At 42.1% G+C, this 27,784-nt stretch overlaps 1 protein-coding gene across 4 annotated transcripts in view; it reads left to right on the forward strand.

The window, feature by feature from the left end:
• Window positions 1-27,784, forward strand: part of mipol1 (mirror-image polydactyly 1) — a 70,809-nt gene that overhangs the window by 32,486 nt on the left and 10,539 nt on the right. For all 4 annotated transcript variants that reach the window (XM_029729712.1, XM_029729711.1, XM_029729710.1 and 1 more), the window contains 7 exons: window positions 442-580; window positions 1,664-1,769; window positions 3,959-4,088; window positions 10,965-10,998; window positions 11,397-11,567; window positions 16,200-16,307; window positions 21,187-21,290. In XM_029729712.1, coding sequence (XP_029585572.1) covers window positions 442-580; window positions 1,664-1,769; window positions 3,959-4,088; window positions 10,965-10,998; window positions 11,397-11,567; window positions 16,200-16,307; window positions 21,187-21,290 — 792 coding nt within the window. The remainder of the gene's footprint in view (window positions 1-441; window positions 581-1,663; window positions 1,770-3,958; window positions 4,089-10,964; window positions 10,999-11,396; window positions 11,568-16,199; window positions 16,308-21,186; window positions 21,291-27,784) is intronic.

Below are 27,784 nucleotides of genomic sequence, written 5' to 3' on the forward strand. Positions count from 1 at the left end.
AAAGATGTTCAATCAAAGGTCACATGATTTGGCATCTGATATGAAGGTCTAGATAGATCGATAGATAGATAGATAGATAGATAGATAGATAGATAGATAGATAGATAGATAGATAGATAGATAGATAGACTATAATATGAGGCATTGCTGCACGGAATCATATTCCTGGCTACAAGAGGGAAGTAATCTACATGGCAATACACTGCCGTAATACCTTAATATTACCTTAAAGGTCAACTGTATGATTTGCCTAATATAACAGAGTAAATAAAGACACTGTAATATGCCTGAAATAGTGCAGAGTGCATCCCTTGCGTATTTGATAATTGCGCGTCTGTTTCGTTGGAGACAAGGCTATAACTGATTTGTATTGCCGTTCGTTCTCAAGTTTTAATATTGTTGCTCTCTCTCTAATCAAATGATTTTTCTCCCACAATGCAGTATAAAAGAGGACCAAGGAAAGATTAAAGTTAGCAGTAGTTCCTTTGACTCCAAAAAGCAAAGCCTCGTCCTGGACAAAGAGAAGAACATTGCCTTCCTGCTGAAGGAGCTGGATTCACTCAGAGAGCTCAATAAGAAGGTAGGTTGAAATGTTAAAGGAATCTTGCCCTGCTAGATACAGGTCCTAGCTAAAATACATGGCATTTTGTGGTTCCAGCTTTTTTTCACTGTTTGTAATATATGCAGTATAGGCTATGTTTTTGGTTGTGAGCAATATCTGTTTGTGACTCAAATGTCCTTTGTCTTAACTTGTCCTCTTCCTCTTTAAATAGATGATTGTGTTGTGTCTGTCACAGCTGTCCACCTTTGTTGTCTGTCCCCAAACGTTACCCGCCATGTCCAAAGCATATGACTAGCTGGTTATGCTGTCCTGTCCTGTCCTGTCCTGTCCTGTCCTGTCCTGTGTTTGGTCTGGAGCATGCCCAGTGTCCCTCTGTGCACAGGCTGCCTCCTTGCAGCTGAGCGCCTGTTAGAGAGGCTGTAGCCACGGAGAGGCCCTCTGAAACGGCTATAATTGATGCCTCTGGTTTGCAAGTAGCTGTGACTCTTGACAGAAAGTCAGGAACAGTTCCCAAGAGTCTGTTTTTGCTGGCAGGGCCGTGAGAGCCGACTCTGAGGACTGAACCGAGGCATGTTTTCAAAGTGCGGGGGGGAAAAACACCAACTTGGAGCAAAATATTTAAGACAGGAGGTTAAATCTATCACTAGGTCTTGTAAAATATCACTCCCCGACAAGATTTATAGGACTTCAATAGCAGTGCTTCTTTTTTATTGGCGTCTGAAATAATGTGATGTAGAGGCTCGATTGTATAACTTGTTACAGAATGCCTGAGTGATACATAATATTCTGTTTGTTAAATGGATGGTTGTCACCACCCGGGAAACTACAACAGTTATTTAGTATGTCGTCAAACTGCAGGATGGAGTCAGGTGTCTATCTGGTGTTTTGCATGAGGTTTTTGCTACTGTCTGTGAGTGAAGCAAGTTAGCGAATATGTCTGGACACGTACTGACAGGCTCTGCAGCACAGCATTGGTTGGGGTCAATTCCATTTTCAATTCATGAATCCAATTCATGAATTGTCATAGAAAGTGACAGGACATTTCCCAATTCAATGAACGTGCCAATTTTGACGTCTGTCTGATTTTGTGCTCTCCGGCAGCTCCAGGACAAGTTGGCCACGAGGGAGAAGGAGTTAGAGAGCAGGCTGGTGGACGCTGAGCTGATGCAGACTCAACTGGATGCCCGGGCCTGTGAGAAGGCTGGAGGTACGGTATGGAGGGGGGAGAGGATAGGGGAGAGAGGACAAATCCTGGGCCTGTGGGAAGGCTGGAGGTACGGTATGGAGGGGGGAGAGGCTAGGGGAGAGAGGACAAACCCTGGGCCTGTGGGAAGGCTGGAGGTACATTATGGAGGGGGGAGAGGCTAGGGGAGAGAGGACAAACCCTGGGCCTGTGGGAAGGCTGGAGGTACGGTATGGAGGGGGGAGAGGCTAGGGCAGAGAGGACAAACCCTGGGCCTGTGGGAAGGCTGGAGGTACATTATGGAGGGGGGAGAGGCTAGGGCAGAGAGGACAAACCCTGGGCCTGTGGGAAGGCTGGAGGTACATCATGGAGGGGGGAGAGGCTAGGGCAGAGAGGACAAACCCTGGGCCTGTGGGAAGGCTGGAGGTACATTATGGAGGGGGGAGAGGCTAGGGCAGAGAGGACAAACCCTGGGCCTGTGGGAAGGCTGGAGGTACATTATGGAGGGGGGAGAGGCTAGGGGAGAGAGGACAAACCCTGGGCCTGTGGGAAGGCTGGAGGTACATTATGGAGGGGGGAGAGGCTAGGGCAGAGAGGACAAACCCTGGGCCTGTGGGAAGGCTGGCCGTAGGAAGGGTCATATAGTACAGTACAGACAGTACAATACAGTACATTGAGGATAATAACATCTCAAATAAAGCCTATTATCTGACCAATTATAATTTTTTCTGCGCTGTAATGTAAAGTGATGGCCCATAGGATTTTCAAGATGGCCTAAAGACAAGCAATGTCTACAAGATGAAGTTAGAATGTAGTTCTCCTCAGACATTTTATCCCTGATTAACTTTGGTAGAAGAAAAACGGAGATGTCAAGTGTGGAAAATAATTATACATTTGTTTTACATGCAACTTGAGTATCAAAACGAATTGTATCTTACTAATCGTGTTTGTTAATGTAATTTAACCGCTCCCAACCTCCACTGAACAAATATTAGAATTTAGCTGAGCAAATAACTTCTTTTCTTTACTATTGCTTTTCTTCTTAGGTGAGAGCCCTCTCAACCCATCTAATAATTAAACAAAATACCGTACATCGAGCTGCACAATTAGCAGCTCCAATTGTGCCTTTTAATAAATTTAAAGTGCGTGTCGTGTAGCCTATTTGCCGTCTTCATATTAATATGATTTGCATGGCTCAGGGAGGCGATGTTTAATGAGCAAATTCCAGCTAAAATGCTATATTGATTTTCTTACTGAACTTTGTAATGGCTTACAGCGAGGCTCACTGTTTATCATTAAGCCATCTCTGAGACAGTAGAGGAATTAGCTGTTGATGGATCTCAGGGGCTCTTCCGTAGTGGGATTAACAAAGGGATCTGAAGACAGTGGTAATCCCAAAATCTGCTGGTTTTAAGGCAACCGGCATACAGCGCAGGAATTTCGGGACCCGGGTCAGGTGTAAGCTGAAGGGAAATCTCTCCCTGCCAGGCTACAGAGTCTGTATCAATAAGAAAAGTTTTCCCTCCATGAGTGGGACAGACAGAATTACATAAAAGCACTCATGGATGGACTATTTTTCTTTTGGTCTAACTCAGTATGTGCTCTTCATAACTCAAACTCAATTTGGCAACACATTAGACAAATCATTTCACAGCTCATTCTCACTAAAACCTGTCCCGTTTTCAGACATTAGAAGAAGAACAATGTTTTTGGCTTGAAAATGTTTGTTCAACCTTGTTTATCAAATCAAACATCTTGAGTTAGGGTTAAGGACTGGCCAATCTCTTAACCACTGTGAGATGATGAGTACTTGCTGATGTTGTGACAATGTAGACCCAACTGCCTGTCTCTGAGGCGCAGATCCTGTGTCTTTATTGCTTGGTGCAACTATATGTCCAGCCCCTGTGGAGATCACCGCAGCAGTTCACTTCCCCACAAAATGAGTTTGACTGGAGTTAATACCTGTGCCACAGTGTTTCAGTGGCAATAACTTTCTTCCACAGGGAGCTTATCGTTGTTATTGAGCAGTAACTGATGGTCAGAAACTAAGAACAATGCTTCCTCTCTCTTTATATCTTTCTCTTTCCCTCTCTCTCTTTTACTATTTCTCTTTTTTCTATTTCCATTACTACTCTCTCTCGCTCTCTCGCTTGCTTTCTCTCTGTCCCCCCTCTCTCTCTTTCACTGTCTCTCTCTTTGTCTCTCTCCTTCAGCCCTAGTGGAGGAGATCTACCAGGCTCAGAGGGATAGGGACCAGGCAGTGATGGCCCGGTTGCGTCTGGCAAATGAAGAGAGGGACGAGGCCCTGCTCAGAGCCAAGCGACTGCAGCAGGCGATGGCTGAGTATGTACACCACAACATAGTAAACCACAACACACCGCAACATAGTAAACCACAACATACCACAACATAGTAAACCACAACATACCACAACATAGTAAACCACAACATAGTATACCACAACACAACATAGTAAACCACACCATACCACAACATAGTAAACCACAACACACCACAACATAGTAAACCACAACACACCACAACATAGTAAACCACAACATACCACAACATAGTAAACCACAACATACCACAACATAGTAAACCACAACATAGTATACCACAACACAACATAGTAAACCACAACATAGTAAACCACAACACACCGCAACATAGTAAACCACAACATACCACAACATAGTAAACCACAACATACCACAACATAGTAAACCACACCATACCACAACATAGTAAACCACAACACACCACAACATAGTACACCACAACATAGTAAAACACAACACATCACAACATAGTAAACCACAACATAGTATACCACAACACAACATAGTAAACCACACCATACCACAACATAGTAAACCACAACACACCACAACATAGTAAACCACAACACACCACAACATAGTAAACCACAACACATCACAACATAGTAAACCACAACATACCACGACATAGTAAACCACAACACACCACAACATAGTAAACCACAACACAACATAGTAAACCACAACACCACAACATAGTAAACCACAACACAACATAGTAAACCACAACACACCACAACATAGTAAACCACAATATAGTAAACCACATCACACCACAACATAGTAAACCACAACATACCACAACATAGTAAACCACAACACACCACAACATAGTAAACCACAACATACCACAACATAGTAAACCACAACACACCACAACATAGTAAACCACAACACACCACAACATAGTAAACCACAACACACCACAACATAGTAAACCACAACACACCACAACATAGTAAACCACAACACACCACAACATAGTAAACCACAACATACCACAACATAGTAAACCACAACACACCACAACATAGTAAACCACAACACGTCACAACATAGTAAACCACAACACATCACAACATAGTAAACCACAACATACCACAACATAGTAAACCACAACACATCACAACATTGTAAACCACAACATACCACAACATAGTAAACCACAACACCACAACATAGTAAACCACAACATACCACAATATAGTAAACCACAACACACCACAACATAGTAAACCACAACATAGTAAATCACAACATAGTAAACCACAACACAACATAGTAAACCACAACATAGTAAATCACAACACATCACAACATAGTAAACCACAACACACCACAACATAGTAAACCACAACACAACATAGTAAACCACAACACATCACAACATAGTAAACCACAACACAACATAGTAAACCACAACACACCACAACATAGTAAACCACAACACAACATAGTAAACCACAACACATCACAACATAGTAAACCACAACACAACATAGTAAACCACAACACATCACAACATAGTAAACCACAACACATCACAACATAGTAAACCACAACACACCACAACATAGTAAACCACAACACATCACAACATAGTAAACCACAACACACCACAACATTGTAAACCACAACACAACATAGTAAACCACAACACATCACAACATAGTAAACCACAACACACCACAACATAGTAAACCACAACACACCACAACATAGTAAACCACAACACACCAAAACATTGTAAACCACAACACAACATAGTAAACCACAACACATCACAACATAGTAAACCACAACACAACATAGTAAACCACAACACATCACAACATAGTAAACCACAACACATCACAACATAGTAAACCACAACACACCACAACATAGTAAACCACAACACATCACAACATAGTAAACCACAACACACCACAACATTGTAAACCACAACACAACATAGTAAACCACAACACATCACAACATAGTAAACCACAACACACCACAACATAGTAAACCACAACATAGTAAACCACAACACACCACAACATAGTAAACCACAACACACCACAACATTGTAAACCACAACATACCACAACATAGTAAACCACAACACACCACAACATTGTAAACCACAACATACCACAACATAGTAAACCACAACATACCACAACATAGTAAACCACAACACATCACAACCTAGTAAACCACAACATACCACAACATAGTAAACCACAACACACCACAACATTGTAAACCACAACACACCACAACATTGTAAACCACAACATACCACAACATAGTAAACCACAACACACCACAACATTGTAAACCACAACACATCACAACATAGTAAACCACAACATACCACAACATAGTAAACCACAACACGCCACAAAATAGTAAACCACAACATACCACAACATAGTAAACCACATCACACCACAACATAGTAAACCACAACATAGTAAACCACAACACACCACAACATAGTAAACCACACCACATCACAACATAGTAAACCACAACACAACATAGTAAACCACACCACATCACAACATAGTAAACCACACCACATCACAACATAGTAAACCATAACACAACATAGTAAACCACAACAAACCACAACATAGTAAACCACAACATAGTAAACCACAACACATCACAACATAGTAAACCACAACACACCGCAACACAACATAGTAAACCACAACACATCACAACATAGTAAACCACAACATACCACAACATAGTAAACCACAACACACCACAACATAGTAAACCACAACACACCGCAACACAACATAGTAAACCACAACATACCACAACATAGTAAACCACAACATACCACAACATAGTAATCCACATCACAACATAGTAAACCACAACATAGTAAACCACAACATAGTAAACCACAACACACCACAACATAGTAAACCACATCACAACATAGTAAACCACAACATAGTAAACCACAACACACCACAATATAGTAAACCACAACACAACATAGTAAACCACAACATAGTAAACCACAACATAGGAAACCACAACATAGTAAACCACAACACACCACAACATAGTAAACCACATCACAACATAGTAAACCACAACATAGTAAACCACATCACAACATAGTAAACCACAACAACATAGTAAACCACTACAACATAGTAAACCACAACATAGTAAACCACAACAACATAGTAAACCACAACACACCACAGCATAGTAAACCACAACACACCACAACATAGTAAACCACAACATAGTAAACCTCAACATAGTAAACCACAACATAGTAAACCACAACACACCACAACATAGTAAACCACAACATAGTAAACCACAACATAGTAAACCACAACATAGTAAACCTCAACATAGTAAACCACAACACACCACAACATCGTAAACCACAACACACCACAACATAGTAAACCACAACATAGTAAACCACAACACACCACAACATAGTAAACCACACCATATAACAACATAGTAAACCACAACATAGTAAACCACAACATAGTAAACCACAACATAGTAAACCACAACACATCACAACATAGTAAACCACAACATAGTAAACCACAACATAGGAAACCACGACATAGTAAACCACACCATATAACAACATAGTAAACCACCCAATAGTATACCACAACATAGTAAACCACAACACACCACAACATAGTAAACCACAACATAGTAAACCACAACATAGTAAACCACAACACACCACAACATAGTAAACCACACCATATAACAACATAGTAAACCACAACATAGTAAACCACACCATATAACAACATAGTAAACCACAACATAGTAAACCACAACATAGTATACCACAACATAGTAAACCACAACATAGTATACCACAACATAGTAAACCACAACACAACACGGAGCAATTCAGGATTCAATTCCGTGACAATTCAGGAAATAAACTGAAATTCAAGTTTCCTCATTTTCTCATCCCTGGCACATTGACTCATTCTGCTTAACTAAGTCACCTCTCCCGCCTTTTCTCTGTCACAATCCATTTGAATTCAGTCAATTCAGAGTGTAACTTACATTTCAAGGAACATTTGAATTTCAATTTATTTCCTGAAATTAATAAATGGAAGTCCAATTTGTAAGTCGCTCTGGATAAGAGCGTCTGCAAAATGACTTAAATGTAAAATGTAAATGAAGTGGTGTTGTTGACCCCCAACCCTACCACACAGGACCACTCTGATCAACTACAGAAAGACACCTATCTCCCTCCCTCTGCTCTCACTGTACTTCACAACACCAGCAGTACATAGACAAGTTGGGAAATAAATAGGAGAAAGCAGTCTATGAGATAATAGTGAAAAGCATTACATTTGTTCTCTGCTAAACTCTTTGTTATTTCCTGACTTCCCCATTTTCCCCTTCTATGGAAGTGGGGACGGAGGATTTACTGACAGCTATAATGGGTCAGTCTGTTTACTTGCCATTGCTTAGGCGAACTCCGCTTTGTTCTTCAGGCTAGTCGACAAAGTGAATGGAATGGCGGTGCAAAACAAGTGGGGGGGTTGGAGAAAAATGCAATATCGACTGGTTTGGGAATATATCGGAGGGGTGTGACATTTCATAAGAGTCCCCTCGCCCTCCGTGCGAGGTTGTCAGTCAAGAGTTGCACTGTATAGGAAATCAATCAAGTCCTTCAGACCAGCAGATCTTTACCAGCCTGCCTGAGAGGGCTAATTAATGTGATCTTTTTGTTTTGTTTAGGTGGTTGTTCGACTGGGGTGGGGTATATTCTTAAGGTCCAAGACCTTTTCAAATTAAAGCTGCATTGTCCACTAGGAAAGAATGGAGGCAGGCAGGCAATATTAGCTGGTGCAGTTTAGAAGTAATTACATTTCTACTTAAGGGAATATATAACTTTCTGTCGGAAGCAAATCTATATTTCAATAAGCCTTGGTATGCTGGTTGGTGTGTGAGCCACTTGCATAAATCCCATTGTTGTTGTTTCTTTGTATATCCAATGCATTGTTTACACTAAAACATTTCTCAAACACATTTTTTATCTCAAATCACATTTATTTGATATTGCCTTTTATTAGAATGATTAAAGTGATTTAAATTGGCTGGACTTATTGGTTGGCATGAAGCGCTTTCAGCCTAGTATTATGCCAAATAGCCTGGCAATCTAATTAGAAAAACAGCACATTTCATCTCTTCAACGGCGTCTCCCAGCCTTCCTCTTATAAAGAAAAGGTAATTGATAGCCAAGCACAATCCCATTATTTTAGCTGGAATATGGAAAAGCATGTTCTAAACCTTTATTTTCCCAGGCAGGTCAGTGGCAGGCCCAGTATGATTGAGTATGTACCTTTATAAATGGGAGGTGATCCGTGTAATGCCTTTGTAAATGAGCTGAAGAATTTTTGTTTTTTTCCATGAGAGGAGAGGACCGACTGACTGGCCTCCTGGGGGAAATCACATTGGCACTTTAAAGGTGCAATCAGCATTCTGTTCTCAGCCTGCGTGCTCCCGCCACTAGCGGTTCTGGGGGGGGGGGGGGGGGGGGGGGGGGGCAGTGCCCCTGTGACAACAATTTTGGACCCCCTTGTGGCCCCCCTAAATGTGGAGTATGAAATCATTTTTACATAACTAATTTTTGCTATTGTTTTTTTTTTACATCCGTTATTAGACAGTGGCAACTCGGAACACTAATTTAACCCACACATTTTCTAGAGGGACGGCTTTAGGCAGAACACAACAGTATCGTACCACATGCATCTGCATTATGAACATGGTCTTTTGCCTTCTAATGCCTGCAATGTAGTGAAGAAAACGATATGACAACAATAACGTCTAATGTAACTGGCCCCTCTAACAGTACAACTGGCCCCAGCTTGGCCCCCCAGTTGAAATGGTCTAGAACCGCCACTGGCTCCCGCCACTGTTTCAGTAAAAAGCTGAGGAATGGGGCTGGAGAAATTGAACCACTCTCAAATTCCTATGGGCCCTTTTCAATTACAGTGTACTATAAAGGGAATAGGGTGCGATTTGGGATGCATACAGGGAGAGGTGCCTCGACAGGTAAACGTTTAAACTGGGTTGTAAAGAGCAATGTCCCGTCTTGATTGAAGCCAGAGGAAAGCTGGTGTTATTGATATGCTATATGAGTGTTGTTTTGAATTGTATTTTGATTTAATACAATTTTGTTGTAAAATCGCTTCAGTATCAATTATAAAAAACAAAAACATTTAACAAGAAATATCATTTTATTGTTGTATCCCACTGGTAAACTGGTTTATGTCTGGTTGTTATCTAGGAAACCACTCTGATGAAGGTAGATTGAGACCAAAAATGTGGTTAAATAAGATCCCTTAAACTTGTTAGAAGCATGAAGATTACCACTGTGCTGGAGTTGTTCTTCTTTTTGATTGTTAGCTAGGAAAATGTACTGAGTGCTTTGAGGTGGTCCATAAATCTCCTGACACACTGCTGTAATTACAGTAGTCTTTTCTCTGTAAAGGTGCTCAATACTGCACACCTACAAATGATTCAACACCTCATCTCAGCACATATGAACAATTGATCCCAGTAGTCATTATTAGCAGTAAACATGAATATACAGGGCATTACTGGAGGAATAATGGCTGGGATCCGCTGGCGCTTTTCATATGTTGGGGGTGTCTTTTTGTTCTGATCATCGACTCTGAAAACCTCCAGAACAGAACGCAATTATTGGATGTGAGGAAGATTTGGGAAGTGATCTCATTTTGCCGCACTAAGGAAAAGAAACTCTCTCTCTCTCTCCTCTCTCTCTCCCCTCTCTCTCTCTGTCCTCTCTCCCCCTTTCTCTCGCTCTGTCTCTCTCTCTTCCCCCTATACTCAGCCTGGAGAATATTAACCCTGAGGAAAGCGACGCGGTAAGCCCTCCCATTAGGAGCTCATGTGGGCTCACTTTTTTTTCTCTCACCAGAATGTCCTCAATAAAAAGGTTTTGGGAAATAAAGGACAGCTAAGCACATTTCAACACTATGATATTGTTATTTTAGTATATTTTGTTAACATCTCCTTAAATAAAACATATGACTATAAATATATTGTTATTATTGGCTTATGAAGGCTTGACATTTTTAACATGAATTCAGATATATCCTACATGTGCACACACCTATGCACCACTTCTGAGAACTGATATTTGTGCACCTGTAGCATCTGCATATTTTACATTTTTTTGTTGTTTTGTATGTTTTTTTTATTTTGGTCAGTAGGAATGATGTGTGTGTGTGTGTGTGTTGCACCTGCTTGTCGTGTGTGTTAGGACCTTGAGGAACTGCTGAACAGGGTGAACAGTGCAGATTCAGCGCTGGGGATTGAGCGGAGCGGGGGTGTGATCGTGGACCGGCTGCAGAAGGTCCGGGAGAGAAGGAGGAAGATTACAGCAGAGGAGATGAATGCTGTTATAGAGGAGAGAGAGACCGCACTGACCAGGGTGGGTCTGAACGACACTACACACACACACACACACACACACACACACACACACACAAACAAACAGTCGTTATAGAGGAGAGAGACATGTACGCCTTTCATTGTGTCAATGTTTCAAAAATGAACCACACTGTCTCTCCTCTGAATACTGAGAAAAAATTGCTATCTCCAGCACTATTGACATCTCCCCCATTTTCTCAATTTTAAAATGCCCTTTGATTGGAAGTCTATTTTGCCGATACATACTGACACACATAGGCAAACACGGCTCACCTAACTAGTTCACATGTACATAATGCAAGAAATCTCTTCCCCCCCTCAAACAGACACACACACAGGGGTTGTGTCTGACGTTATCTGTTTTGATTTAGTAAAGCCAACTACTTGATTCACATTTGAGGTTATGGTAGTGTAACCTCAAATATTTGATACATCCATCTTACGTGGATATTTTCAAGGATTTAAAAACAAACAAGCAGTCTGACAAATATTGACATCCAGATATTATACCTCAACATTAAAATGTGGGCCCGGTATTTGCTTGGATATCTGGGATGTTGATATATAGACTAGACCTCTCGTGTAGTGATTCAGTGTCCCGTTTTACAACTGGGTTTGTTTGAGGAGAGTTATGCAGATAGGCCACCGTTTTGTACCAATGTGCAAAACAAGTCCATATATTAAAGCTTCCAATTGGCTCATTCATCCCCCTCATCTCCCCTGAAACTATTCCCCAGGTCGTTGCTGTAAATGAGAATGTGTTCTCAGTCAACTTACGTGGTAAATAAAGGTTAATAAAATAGGAACCTGTCACAGCACCACAGTATTACTGTTGAACAAATTATCAACAGGGAAATCACCAAATTAGAATTTAGGGCAGGGGTTCCAAACATTTTCACTCAGGCCCCCATTGGGGAACCCCCGTGTGTGTGCCACGTCTATTTCTATAGGCACAAACACTGTTCATGACACAAACTGTTCGCACCCCTCTTCTTGGCTGAGAGAAAATGTTGTATTTTGACAGTTTATGTATGTCCTGTAATTAGCCGTTTTAAAGCTCATGTCCTGCAGTTTGACACATTTTGTCACGGGGTGCAGAGAACATTAAGCCGTTTTAAAGCTCATGTCCTGCAGTTCGACACATTTTGCCATGTCTTATGTGTGTTCATGTGATATTTGAGTGACTCAAACGTTACAACAACAAAAGAAACAGCAAAAGAAACAGCAAAAACAATTCACCAACTTAGGCTAGTTGAGCTGGACATTTCAGACAAGTTATAAACATCTCTCTAAGGTATGTAATGACTAACATGACAAGAGGAACTGATGATGCACTACCCCATTTAGAAATTGCACCTTGTGCCTTCTACTTTTACAACTTCCAAGAGTAAGCTGAAAGCCGGACTTCCTTAAAAAATGTGTCCGTCCATACATCCATCTATCTAGCAACAATCGCCATGTCAGACACTCGCTCCTCTTTAGGAAGGTGTGGTAAGAATGTCAATCGTAGCTCAGAGTTTTCAGAAGGACACTACTGTGCAGGGAGTCATACGGTCATGCATTCATCTGGGTGGGTGGTCGCAGACAGAGCTGCCAACTGTTTCTAGCTGGAGTTTGACATTTTTCTCTGTAGCCTGGATTTACCAGGCATATTATGATTGGGATGCTTCCTTTCTGCTCCCCTCCCTGTGGGTGAGCTTCATGGATCTCTGTCCCATTCAGCCCGACGCCGGGGCATTAAAAGGCAGGCATCAGACGTATGGAGAAGAAAGGCCTCCGCAACTCCACTATGCCTGCGTTCTAAATGGCGCCCTATTTTCCTATATACTGTAGTGCAATGCTTTTGACTAGGGCCCATAGGGCTCTGGTCAAAAGTAGTCCTTGATATAGGGAATAGGGGGTCATTTGGGACTCGCCTATATGTAGACTGAACAGATTCAGCTTCATGGAGGTCACGCTGCTCCGGAGCAACACTTCCGACTGGTCTAAAGCTAGTCTAGTTTCATGTGCCTGTAGACTCTCTCTCCGTGAAGAAGGCATATTGGTTTATAGGGCTGTATGATATGCTGATTCAGTTTAAAAAGGATCTCTAATGGGTCCATTTTAGTCAATGGGATGTGGAATAAACAGGTATTTCTAGTAACTTTTCTAGTAATGCCCGGTTAGCTGTATTGGTCCAACTTAGCTACTGTTATACGTTTCAGTCCTAAAATTAGAATATGGTTTCAGTATTGTTTCACTGTGTTCTGAGACTCAGTAACAGAAGAACCACAGAACTAGAATGAATAGAACAGGCGTCCCTATTCAAGTCAATGATGGCATAATTGGTGAACTGGCTGCCTCATTCTATTTCTATGAAAAGAACACTCCTGTCCTCTCCTGCTCATTTCTCATCATTGGTTCAGTCTCTTCTCTCCTCTCTCATTCACCTCTGTTAATTATGTTGTCCCAGGTGTTCAAGCCATTTTATGAGGCTTTTTTTTAACAATGCCTAAATCAAAGACTGTATGTGGACTTTGAGGGGACTTCCCTTTGTTCAAAATACAAGCTGGTGCGATCAAGTTTTATGCTCCAGAGAAGTTCTTCAAAATATGAGAGCCTAAATCTGATTTCAAAATGTGTTGATTCTCCAGATTTGTACACATTTACAGCAGTGCTCACACATTTTAAAATCTAGTAATCAGCTGACCAATGCAATGACTCAAGTTCATAGAAGTCAGTCAATGAATTTGAGGTTGACTCAAGTTTTGAGGTTGTCAATGAGGGAGATGTCGCCAGTCTTCTTAATGCCTCTTTAACACAAGGCTGTGTGGGAGCAACCAGCCGAGCTCAACCCTAGACTACAACCATATCTCCACAAAACCCCGGGCTAACATCACATTCACATCTCCTGGAAAAAATATTGCCCCTGCTTTTTGCGGAGGGCAAAAAAAATCATCTTTGGAGCAATTTTAAAAGTAGGTTACAAATGCCTGTTCCTAATCCCTGTGAGGCGGGGATGGTCTCCACACTCTATCCTGAAGGATTTCTGCCTCCCCTGCTGCTCTTCCTATCCCTCTCTTCATCTCGAAGGGATTAGCCCACTGCGACTACCAGAGGGCCGCTACACCCACCAGCCTGCTGGAATATGAAAAGCTGGATAAGTGAAGGGAGGGAGGAGAAACAGGAACACATCTATTCTGTCCTATACCCCCCCCCCTTTATTTTCTCTCTATAAAGTGAATGCTGCAAAACAAAGGTTATTGATTTGTTAGGTACCTGGCAGTATGGTTACTTTATGCATTAGTGAATATTGCTCCTTGGTAGACTAGTGTACATGTTAAAAACTGAGAGCTGACGTTTTGCTATGTTCTGATTTTTGTCGTCTCTCATTGTCAGATCCACATATTTTCCCAGCGTCGATCATGTGTAACTGAGTGACGAGCCTCTGATTTGATTGACCGCGTGATGCACGTGTGTTTTCAGGCATAATGCGCCGAACATATGTAACGCTAGGTAGTCTGTGTCTGCTCCGTCCTCCATGTGTTCCGAAGGAGTGATGTGTTTGGGTGCCGTACTGTAGCCCCAGGAGTGGCCTTCCTAGCCTGCCTGGGAAGAGTAGAGAGGTGCGCTCCTTCTCTCTGTGTTCAGATTGAAATACTTTTAGTCCAAAACATCTGTTGCCTGTAAGCCATAACTCACCCTGACACTAAAGAGAAGCTTTGTGTTTTGTCTGGACCAGGACTATTATTCCAGACGGCAGAGGAAGAGGATGAGGGACGAGAGCAGCGAGCGGGGCTTCTAGGCTGCGCCCGCCTGCTCTTGTTTGCGGGAGCACTTTTTTTTTTTTTTTTTTAGGCAGCTGGATGTCGAAACATTGCGACTTGTCAGGGTGAGAGGGATGGTTTACATTCCTGGTAAGTGTCCTTTAGTCTTAGAATGTGCACATGGAGAAGAACACATATAGACTGGTATGAAACAACTCTGGCTTACAATAACACTGAGACGATCTGACTGAGCCGCGGTCTGTGCCACGGTCTGGGTGTTTATACTGTCCGTCTGTCTAGCTGTCCGTCTGTCTAGCTGCCTGTCTGTCTGTCAGTGTAGTCTGCAGTGCCTGTGGGAAAAAAGCAGGCGGACTGCTGACATCAGAGTAGATAACAATCACATAGTATGTGGTAATTCACGTTGCGTCTGTTTATGGTATTGAAAAAGATACCTTTTGGTCATTATTTTTAAATACTTTTATGAAAGCTTCATTGTCATCAAAGTATATTGCATGTTATTAAGTCATTAAATAATGTATTTATACATGCTGTAGAATAAAGGTCGACACATACATTTGCGGTATGAAGTATTTTTTTTCCAGAAATAGACTCTGATCTTTTCTCTGATCTTTTCAAACGGTTGTAACTGGTCGGTTTGGCCTATAAATTCTCCATTTCTCTTCGTCCTTCATGACTCATAAGAAGCTTCTCTGCCAAGGAGTAGAAACCGAGAGCTACTGGTGAGAAAGACTGGCTGATGCATGTATACATTTAACTCTGCCTGCCTGGCATGCCAAAGCTTTCACTGCACTGCGATGGGCGAATTCCCTACTAATGTATTTCAAGTGATTATTTCCCCTTCTCTTCCTCTGGCTCTTCTTCACCAGTGCAAGCGGCTGGAGCAGGATCTCCTACAGGCGAGAGAGCAGAGCCAGACTTCAGCAAACAACTTGAGACACCTGACTGCCGAAAACAATCAAGAGCGTTCTCGGAAGGTAAATCTACCTCCCCTTCTTTTTGCCCCTCTCGCAAAAGAATCCTTGCAAATTAAGGCTTTGAGCAGCACAGGTTATCCTTCTCTAGGGTTGCGTTCCAAATGTCACCCTATTCCCTTTATAGTGCACTACCTTTGACCAGGGCCCATAGGGCTCTCTGGTCAAAAGTAGTGCACTATATAGGGAATAGGGTGCCATTTGGGCCTAGAACTCTGTCTATGAATACAAGGGGCTGTGTGCATTACTGTGCCGAGCTCACTGCTGCTGTTTGCCAACAAGTCTTATATGGCCTCCCCCACTCCTACTACAGTATGCTGGGGTCTTACTTAGATACCAACCCCTAAAACCAGCCCTGCCCCCACACTCACACACCACATTTCCATTAAAATTTTCCTCCCAGGTAAAATGGTATTGTTTATTCAACCACTCACTGTTTGCTTGTTTTTTGCCCTTATTTGGCCTGGTGATCTAAAGCGATAGAGCTGTTGGTTGGGTGATCCAACCAACTATTTGATGGGATTTAGAATGACATCATCAACAAGGGCTAGGGCCGTAATGTCACACACACACCCACACACACACACACGTGTCCCCTCCAGTGAGGTACAGGGTAAACACAAGACTATTTGATTTCTTCCATTTATCTGATGAAGCAGAGCCCCCTATGCTTAATGCGAAGAGAGTGAGCTAAAAACATGCTCATTAGATGGGGCTAGCTAGGTGAACGGTATCACCCCACCGATGAGCCTGAAGTAGAAAGGTTGGCCTGAGAGGTCAGCTGATGGTCCCATTAAGAAAAGGATTCTCTGAGGATACAGTAGATTACACTGCTATATGTTTGCAGTCAGGCCTATTCTGACTAGTGCTTGCCTATTGCTCTGTCTGTAGATATTCACTGCTCTCTTCTCCTTGTCCTTTGGCTGACTGAGCTCTCGAGTCACCACCATTTTGGAATTGCTAGAAAAAGCAATAAGGCACAGAATTACTACATAGCTAGCTCCCTTATTGTTGCCTCTGACCTATTCCAACAGCTACATTTTATACATTATATTTGACATTATTTTATACATTATTTTATACTTTATATTCTCATAATTAACATTTGCTTTAAGATTTTCAGATGACTATTCTCTCTGGGTGTGATTGCCACATTTTATAATCCTTAAATTTCACTAATAGAATTCATGATCATGAAAATCACGGCAATATTTGTTGGCCAGTATGGTGAAACGGACACACCAGATGTTTGTTGACGAAAACAATGAACACGTTTGTGACTAGGAGTATTGTGGTCATTTTATTTCAGATGACTATGATGACTTCTTCTGCTTTAACTCAACTATGACAACCTCCGTCCAGTCTTCTTCTGCTCTTTCTAAAGGCTGCTTGCTGCCAGTATTTGTACTCTTCTTTATTTCTTAGAAGGTTTCTCCACTGATGGCTTATTAAGAAATATATTACATTTTGTTATTAATGTAGCAGTTGGTTTTTCTATAAATCCCCTTAATTACAGATTGGCTCCTGGGATTACAGAGCGGGGTTTTAATTTAAAATGAAACGGGAACAGCTGTCATAAAATTAGTCAACAGTGCCGGGAACAGATCCACAAAACAATTTAAAAACTCACAGATCTTTGATTCATCAATTGACATTTTACTTTAAAGAAACCAGCTGAGAGAAAATTACTTTTAAATTGATTTCACAATAGAAAGGTCAGTGTCGGAAAGTCTTCTGCTGAAATTCATTTTGACGTGCTAGTAAATGTACTCATTTTTAATCGATTTTTTCCTATAACTGCATGAACGGACTCTCTGTATACGCATAACCTATGGTTTATTTTCGAAAGAATTATAGAAACAGGGACAGGGGACATGGCCAACCCAACATTCCCAATTTGTTTACATTTTAAGATCCCCAGACTTGCATTTGATCATGATATCAAATTCTTCCCTAGCATGACTAAGTAATGTCAAGTAGAAGTGTTGTGGAGGAGCAGGCTGAATCTGAGCTGCTAGGGCTAGCTAGAGGGAGGAAGCAGTCGTAATGATTAACTGCGTTGGCGAGGCGGGGAGAGGAGCATTGCAGTGCGATCATTCTGGGCTGTCAGTGCTTGAAAGAAAAGCTGGTGTGCAAACACAGGTGGTTCAGGGCTAGGGCAGCCACTACAACAGACCACTTGAAATGACCTGAGCATTGAGAGCAATGAGAACCCCTCAACCCCGGCCCTCTCCTCTCCACCCCTGCCATTTCAGAGGGCCCTAAAGTCACAGACATCTACTCCGCTCAAGACAAGCCCACACACTTTCTCACACACACACACACACAGAGCTTTAGGACACACTTGCAGAGCGTCCTTGAGAATACTGAAGAACTGGTTCTCTCACAGGCACTCATAGATGAAAACATGATTTCTCTGTGTTTTATATACATTTCTATTCACACTGAGGTGGGAATAATACTGTGAAATTGTGAAAATTATGATAATGCCTTTTCGTGTAAGTTTGAAATGTTTGGGATGGAGTTTTGGCCTGCCTGGTGACATCACTGTGCGGTAAATTAGTTAATAGACCAATAAGAAGAGACCAAACCTCTCTACCAATAACAGCTCGTTTTCAGTTTTCCCCTCCCCACTCAGACCACTTTCAAACTGTCCTAGCCAAATTCTTGCTTGAGAAATTGCTCTTTTTGTTTCTTTAAAAAAAAAAACTCACAGTAAGGTACATAATTGCTACCCAGAAATGATTTGATATTGAGCTAGAAACAGCAGCATTGAACCTTTAAAAAATTTAAATAGTATCTGAAACCTACAGCTTGATACTATTATTTGTTGAAGACATTATCATGAAAGCACAGTCATCATACACTTGCTCATTAACTAGCCCTCGGTTTAATGTGATTGCAGGTACGTTACTTGTTGCTACGGTCTAGTATGTCAAGGGCTTAGTTCCCAGGTGTGGTCTCTGGCTGTCGCTATCTCTTTGATTGATGCCCATTAACATTAGCAGGTGATTCAGACTGGAGGGCAGGAGGAGGAAAGGCAGTGCAATTTGACATTAGTTTAAATTCAATTATTCTAATTGGTCACTACAGAGGAATAAGATTACGGAGAATGTTCAGAACATAGTCCAGAATAAAACGTCACTAGATATATATTAGATCTTCTATTTATATCCATCAACAAAGTCCACATCAGTCAATAGTTGTGTGTCATAACAGATGCAGCTTTCCATAGATTGATCTTCCCAGTTCCCACCGAGTCAGAAATGCCAGCCAGTCCCTGCTGCCAATCTGTTGCACTTTGGCCCCATCCGCCCCACCACCGGCTGTATGCCCTGCAACCTCCTGTACTGTACCTCTAAAAGGTCACGCTAGTTATTCTCCTTCACAGGACTGCCTGCCTTCATCACAACAGGTTAACCCGCTACTCTGTCAACCTCATTTGGATATTATTGTAATGAATGCTGATATAATACATATGATTAAAAGAAACAGGCTTTGAAGTCGAGCTCTCCTCCCTGTTGGTGAAAAGTACATATTGACTTTAGAGGTTGGCCTCTTTTTGATGTTCTCTTTGACTTGGGGGACCTTGGTGCCAGTAATTAGAAGGATGGTTCTGGAGACCCGAGGGGAAGCTGCATGTACTTAGTTAGGCCAAAGGTGTTTATAGCAGCAGACCAGACCCCAGCCCAGTGCTCATATGGTTTCAGCCTCTACAATCCTTGTCCAAGTCATGAAAGGCTTAAAAAATGAAGTGCATTTTTCCCCCGACAACATTCTTTTTTTTTTTTTACAGTTAGGTACTTTCTGAATTTGTCCAATAAGAACACAGATTTCCCTTTTTGCAGTGCCCTACTGAACATAACCCTGTTGTCCAATCCTCGTCTCCTGTCACAGATTTAGACAAATCCCCTCCTAGCTCTCTCCCTCCTCCCCTATCACACAGAAGCTATAGATATTGCGGTCATTTACAGTATGGCCCTGTCTGCCTTGTTTATTTAAACCTCCTCCATTATTCCCTCCTCTCCCAGCTGTTTAGAACATCAATACATCTGTTTCAACGGCTGCTAATTAGCAGGGTCTTTATTGTGGGCCAGGTTTAACCACAGGGTTGCCCAGGACACATTCACTCACACACACACACTGTTTACCCAGCGTCCCCTGCTCCCACCCACCGCCGCGACCAGTCCCGCCGGCCTCCCTTCCCGGTAGGCCCTCTGAGTAGGTGCTGAGTGGAGAGACAATAGCATGAATGGGATCCCCTCAGAGCATCCTCATTGTGTTGGATGCTCCCTGTGTGCTGCTGGGACTGCTGGCGCTCTACATGCGCTGAATTAAAACGCTGTTAAAAGACATACGCTGCAGACATGGATAGTTCTCTGTCTGAGAGGAATCAGGGATGTTACGTTTGCAGCTTCGGCCTCAGTACGAAAACTACTGCGAGAACCCGTAAAGAAGTGATAATTCAGCTGCATTTTAACATGATTTGGTTTGGAGTAAACTACTTTTCCCAGTGTTCAAAAACAGAATGCATAAGATGTTTTATGAAAAGTGTGATAGCTTTATTGTCAAATCAAAATGGTCAAAATGCAGGAGCATTTGTGAATGTCTTCTTTCAGAAAGAGAGCCATTAATGAAAAACATTGATTCAAACACCCGGGCACAATGTCACTTGACTGCTACAAGCTGTGTTTGTCAAACTGTGATGGGATGTGTGTGTGTGTCTGTTCCTTGTGTTTTTACCAGAAGGTGCTGGAGATAGTCAGTCATATGTGTTCTACACAAAAGATCAGTGATGTTACAATTAGTAATCATGTTCGATCTATTCATCGCATTTCTATCTGCATCATTCTGAACGGTCTGTCTGTCCGTTGTGTTGTAGTGTTACCAGGAGGACGTAGAGGCGGTCCAGAGAGAGAGAGACAGGGCCCTGGAGCACATTCAACGGCTGGAGGAGGAAATACAAACACTGCGAACGTACCACAGGTGACACACACACACACACTTCCCCTTTTAAAAATGCTACACCTTCACTATCATCTGCTTAGGAGATTCAAATATAGGAATCCCTATCTGCATAAGTGAACATTCACAGTTAATAGGAATATATGGCGTATCGCTGCTTGGTACATTGATATGATATCTGCTGTGGTTACGCAGCTCCAAATATTGGATATTTAAAGGCACAACAGTGAAATATGATAAGCGATATATTAGTCTGCTTTGATGTGACTTAGCAGGATCTTAGTGGGAAATAATTTGTGTAATCATATCAATAATCAATCATATCAATAATGTAATGCATTTTTCCAATAGTACATTTTATGTAAACAAAAAGTATCCCATAATTTATGTAACAATTGTAAAATACTGACCCTAGTAATAAAGTATTATATTCCTGTGTAATTTTGAATCCGATTCTGCACCAATAATACCAGCAGCAGGGAGAGTGTTACACATTCATGGGACCATAGATCCTTTCAATTGTATTTGGCTGAAAGAGTTGGGGGTGTCACACCTCATTTTAACTTCTTAATCAAATAAAATGCTGCACAGCAAGACAGATCATTGCTCTCCCACTTATTAAAAATGAGAAGCATGTTCTGAGCCAGCTCTCCCTCCAACATACTCAAGAAAATCCATATTAAGAGTTAAAACTGGACCTCATATGCCGTGTTTGCTCTGGATTGAGATAGCTAAAATAAGTAATTACACTCTAGTTAGACTTATAATATGAATCCATGGGAACTTCTTTATTAGAAGTTTTGGAAAATACAGAAAAATAAGGAAAGGTTGCTTTTTATTTGTCTCAGCTTTAATCCGCCAATGACAGTTTTTGTCATTTGTCATTCAATGGGAGAAATGAACGCCTTAAAAAAGAGACAAAAAACATGGGACACTTGACCTTCCAGCAGTGTAGATATCCTTCATTGTGTATTTTTGGCTCAGAAAGTAGCCGTTCTGGTTTGGTAACCTGCATCCTGTTCTTAATGTTTCCCATATTCTGATAGTATGTTTTCTCTTTCGGTTTTATCTGCATCTCATCTGTCACGTGGTTGAGTGTTTGTCTGGCGTTGGTTAACACATTGTGACAGATCTATAGTCCTATCCCCACTACGAGATACGAAGAAGAGTCTGAGGAGCGGGGTGACGAAAGAGAATACTTTCTAATTCTACCACGTTACATTGTTGCCTTAACTTTCGTTGTGGATGGCAACGCAACATTTTGGTTCGCAGCTCAAATTGACTGTAAATATCACTGTAGCCACTGGCCATTAAGCACAAACTATTCAACAATGACAGAAACCTTTCTTCTCAAACATATGACACTATTGAATAATGCAACCAAACCATATTACACTCTTGAATAATGCAACAATTTACAAGCATGTATGTGCCAACAATTAAAGGCTTGATTTTCTCGTCTGTATGCTACAAGACAAAATCACAGAGTTACTATAAGAGCATGTCTTCATCAAGTAATGTTAGCCTATCACAAATTATATATTTTTATCAATATCATGCAAATCATTACATATGGTCAAAACTAATTGCGACTGAAAATGCGGGAATGAGTGAATTCACTACAATAAGCTGTTTTATATGGAAGCCCATACCTGCCACAAAAAAATAATAATGTTAATGATTTGTTAATGTGCACAATTAGTCTGTGCTTCAGTCTGATCAACTGTAGACTACTAATAACAACCACAGCTCCAGGTATCCTAGAGACACCTATGCGTTCTGATCCCATCGGGGCCAGGGGAAACGTAGCATCGTGTTTTTATTGCCCAAGCTACAGTATGTATTTATAGCCTAAAATAGGCCCATTTATTTGTATTCTGAGAAAATGTGAATGTGATCAAATTTGGTTTATATTCACACTTCAGGTGGCTAGGCTACCTAGGCCTTTTTCATCCATATTATTGACTTGAATTAATCAATTAACACAATAGTGATGACATACTGTATGAGTATATTTTTAATTACAGATGCAAAGGCCTATACGATGCAACCCTGCATTACCCATATAAAACAGTTTTTTTTCTTCATCTGATTTATTACTGTTGTACGCTGCAACTTGGGTCCGAAGTTGGTTAAGTTAGCCTACTGCCAGATCAGGAAAAACTCTGGGCTTCTGGAAAACAATTCCCTCCCCCCACCTCTGAAATCACCACACAATGTAAAAAATGAAGGGGGAAAAAATAATAACTACATTTGACATGTTTTTGAGGATGGGCTTCCATTGTTTTATTTGGCTCAGTGCAGCTGGCAGCTAATGTGACAATTTCAGAATGTACTACAATTTCAGGCAGAAACTTAATAAAGTTTCAAATATTAGTAAAATGTCTATAGATTTCAGCTGTTTTAAAAACATTTCTCTGCTATTACCATTTATACTGTAAGAATGTTGGCTCAACGTGACCATTTTGTTCACACTGCCCTGCTTTAAGGAGGCAACTGTCTGGGGTAGCAGTCAAGACGTAGCAAGCACGCAAGTTTACATTTGAGTAATATGTGTAGCCGACGGTATTTTTACCAGAAGTGTAGAAAATGGGAAGAGGCTCTATGAGAACACTAGTAGGATTTTCTGAAGCCCCCCACCTAACCCTGGCTTTACTCCTAGGACACTGAGGACGACATTGTTTTCTCCTCTTCTCAGACAATTTGCTTTGTGTGAGAACGGGAGAAAGAAAGCGCGAGATAGAAGAGTGGGTCTTGTACTGGTCCTGTGGCGCTAGACCTTTATGTGGGGAACCAGCCTTCAAGGCCCAACAAAGCCCAGAAGAGAAGATGGCTCGGCTATGTGTGTCTGTTTGCTCTGAGGATTCACTGGCCCTCTCCATTGTGTCCCCAGGATAACAACACACCCAATCACATGAAAGGGAGGCAGCAGACGTCAAATAAAAATGAAGAAGAAGAGAAGGGGCCAAAACACTAGCGACCGGCCAGCCTACCTCGTCAAAACACAGACTCACATTATGGGGCTCCATGTTCAGAGAAACCCCTGTTGATAAAAATCAAAAATAGGGAGAAATGTACTAGCCGACGGGGGCCAGTTGTTTTAAAGGGTTGACATTGGAGGTGCTGGAGGGGGTGGGCTGAGGGGAGATGGCCGGTGCTTTGTTTGAGACCCAGCCAGACCAGGGCGGTGTTCCAAATGTGTCCTAAATGCCACCCTATTACCTACATAGTGCACTACTTTTAACCGGAGACCTATGAGCCCTGGTCAAAAGTAGTGCACTACATAGGGGAATAGGGTGCCATTTGGGACTGAGCCCAAGGCTGCTGGAGGGAGTCAGTCAGCCCAAGCAGGACACGTATTAACACTCCGGACAGACAGAGAGACGGCTCCCTGGGGAAGGCTGATTATAACGGAGGCTGAGTGGGTCGCACTTTAACACCTAAAAACTCAATAGTCATTAGCTTGGCTAGCAGACGGAAACAAGACAGGCTGCCTGGAGTTTCCTACTGGGGCTTCACTATATATGTTCATATCTGCACAAAACCCCGAAGAAGGCTCTGCATTGGCTTTAACAGTAAAGAAGTATTTTTCTCAACTTCCACTGTCCCTCTGGAGTTGCTGAATTTCCTCTTCACTTTCATGGGGCATTTTAGGTTAATTTTAAAGTGATACATAACGTACGTCACCATCAATCCTGACTGAGTAACAACAAGGAAAAGTGAACCATTGCCTCAGACTCAGGGTTAGCCCTTCCTTTTCAGTCTGTGCTGCCCAATACATTTGGCGGATTGTCTGGGAGCCCTCCGAGCAAGCTAAACTCCATCGAGATAGAAACGGAGGAAGTAATTCAAAACGCACAGCAGCACCCTGGCAAACTCCCGAACCTCAAACCCAAATTGGTTTGTGTTCCTACATCGTAGGCAGATGATAGAAACGTTTTATTAAGGGACCAGCCAGTATAAACAGCGTGGACACTCCTCCCAGTGCTGAGAGTGTCTCACTGTGATTTATTTCTATGGTAGTTGGAGCCAAGATATCCTGGTCCCAGATTTGTTTGTGCTGTCTATGGTCTTTAATATATTGTCATGCCAAACATGACAACGACCATAGGAGTTGGCTATACAGCATAAACAGATCTGGGACCAGTCTAGAGCCAAGGCACTGAAGGTGGCTATCCTCCCAGTTAATGTGGTTTGGCTTGGGATACTGTACATGTGTCATAAAAGGTGAGATGACCTGGCTGCCTCTCAGAGGTATCAAGATAGGTAGGTGACCGAAGGTTATCCTGTCCAGTATGTAGCTTGGCGTACCTGTCTGGTAACAGGAGAGGTCTGTGACCAGGCTCTCTCTGCTGACCTTGTGGTTTATTTGTTTAGAGCCCAGAGAGATAAGTCTCTATTAAATGGTATTTTACATACCCAGCCCCTAACAATCCTCCTCCACACTAACCATTAACCATACATACATCCTAAAATGGCACCCTACACCCTTATATAGTGCACTGCTTTTGACCAGGGCCCCACAGGGCTCTAGTCAAAAGTAGCGCACTATATAGGGAATAGGGTGCCATTTGTGACATACCCCATCTCTAGAATTGGAGGGCAGGTTCGTTGAGCTCTAGCGTCTGTGCTGTGTTATCTGATATGGGGGACTTAATGGCTAACTGTTCTGCGTTGCAGACTGTTCTGTAGGTCACTGGCAGAAACTGGAGCAGAAAGCCACCATGTTCAGAAACACAGAAGGAATAGTCATGAGCATTCTATAGATAGACACAGACGCACAAGAGCAGGTGGGGAGATAAGAATGAGGAATCTGGAGCGGAGCGTCACTTGTTGTAAATACTGTACTTCATGACAAGAAAGTCATGGGAGCTAACTAGACCTATTTCTCACTCCAGCTAGGTATTTGAATGAAACACAGATGGATGAAACGTGATCAGATCAGTACAACAGGAGCTTCCTAGCTAGATTAAACGGACACTCGTCCTCATGAATGGAACGTGATCAGCTCAACAGTACAGTACATGCATGGCCTTGTGCTTTTGTTGTTGTTGTTCCAAGGAGTACTTCCCATGGAAGTTGTCAGCTCTATTAAATATTGGTGCTAAAATCCCCTAATTTTACTTTAATATGATCACAGTAGCCGATTTCAGTTAGAAACACAACTTCAAATCACCTCTCATCTGGTTTGTGGTCTCGTTTAACCACTCTCTCTCTCAATAGGTAGCTCTCTGTGTCTCCCTGGGAGAATCTCAATTGGTTTTGCTGTCTTCCGTCCTCTCCTTGCCTCTTTTTGAAAAAGGTCATCGAGGAGTGGAGGCGAGGAGAGGAAAGGTTTCATTGCATGAAATGAGACTCCTCCACTCATGTGTCATCAGGCAACTGACGTTTACAGGGATGAAATCCCAAAAGAACGTTGTATATTGATCAAAACAAATATAGCTAGTTGTGCAAGACATTTTATAGATACAATGATAAGTAGCATATTGTTTTTAAATGTGTGCAAACAACTGATTCAAAGGTGGGCTGGCGGATTTTAAAACGCTTCCGAAGCGCGAGGATACTCTTGTGCATCCTCTGCCGAAGCAGGTAATTAAGGAGGGGAGCAGACTCCTATGTTTGCCTACTAACGAATTGACACTCTCTTCGACCACTTATCGGTTTCCGGGTCACAGAGGAGTCGAGGAGAAGACGGACTTTTGCCCAATTCAGAATCTCCCCCTCCATTCTCTCTCCCTGCTTCGTTCGCTCTTTCGCTCTACCAGGAAATGAATTTGAACAGTTTGAGGACAATGTTTCTCTCTCCTGTTGATCGGTTTCCATGTGTGTTGTAAAGGGAGGGAGGGGTATAGTGTAGCTGGGGGGGGTCAAGGCACGGTGGCCAGGGTCAGATAAAATAATCCATATTTAAGCAACACTCCCCTTCCCTCCTCTGTCCTTGTTTGTCACTGTCGTCGGGCCTTCAGACCCAATATGTTTACATTTAATTAAACAAAGCACACAAACTTTACATCACTTCCAATAGCTATCAATAGCACAGCTGAATTGATTACCCTCAGCTCTGGAAAAACAAGAGGAAGCATTAAACAGGAGCTTTATCTTCCCCCTCTGAAAGTCATTACAGGCCAGAATGACTGATATGATTTTAAAGCTATGTCCACACGCCTACCTGGAATGGCAGCAGAGACCTCTGGTCATTAATCTAGATTAGATTGTCAGCCGTCAGTGGACAACTGACTATAATGTCGCTAATGGAGGATAGAAAGGGTATTGTTATCTGACCAAACCTTATTACCTAGCTCGGCTCTCCAACCCTGTTACCGGAGAACTACCGTCCTGTTGATTTTCACTCCAACACTAATCTAGCGCACCTGATTGTAATAATTAGCTGGTTGAGAAGCTGAACAAGGTTAGCTACGACTGGGGTTGGAGTGAAAACCTACAGGAGAGTAGCTCTCCGGGAACAGGGTTGGAGAGCCTTGACCTAGCTAGTTACCTGCACCTTCAATGAATGG

This window comes from Salmo trutta, chromosome 33, assembly GCF_901001165.1.
Source record: "Salmo trutta chromosome 33, fSalTru1.1, whole genome shotgun sequence".
Classification (NCBI taxonomy): Eukaryota; Metazoa; Chordata; class Actinopteri; order Salmoniformes; family Salmonidae; genus Salmo; species Salmo trutta.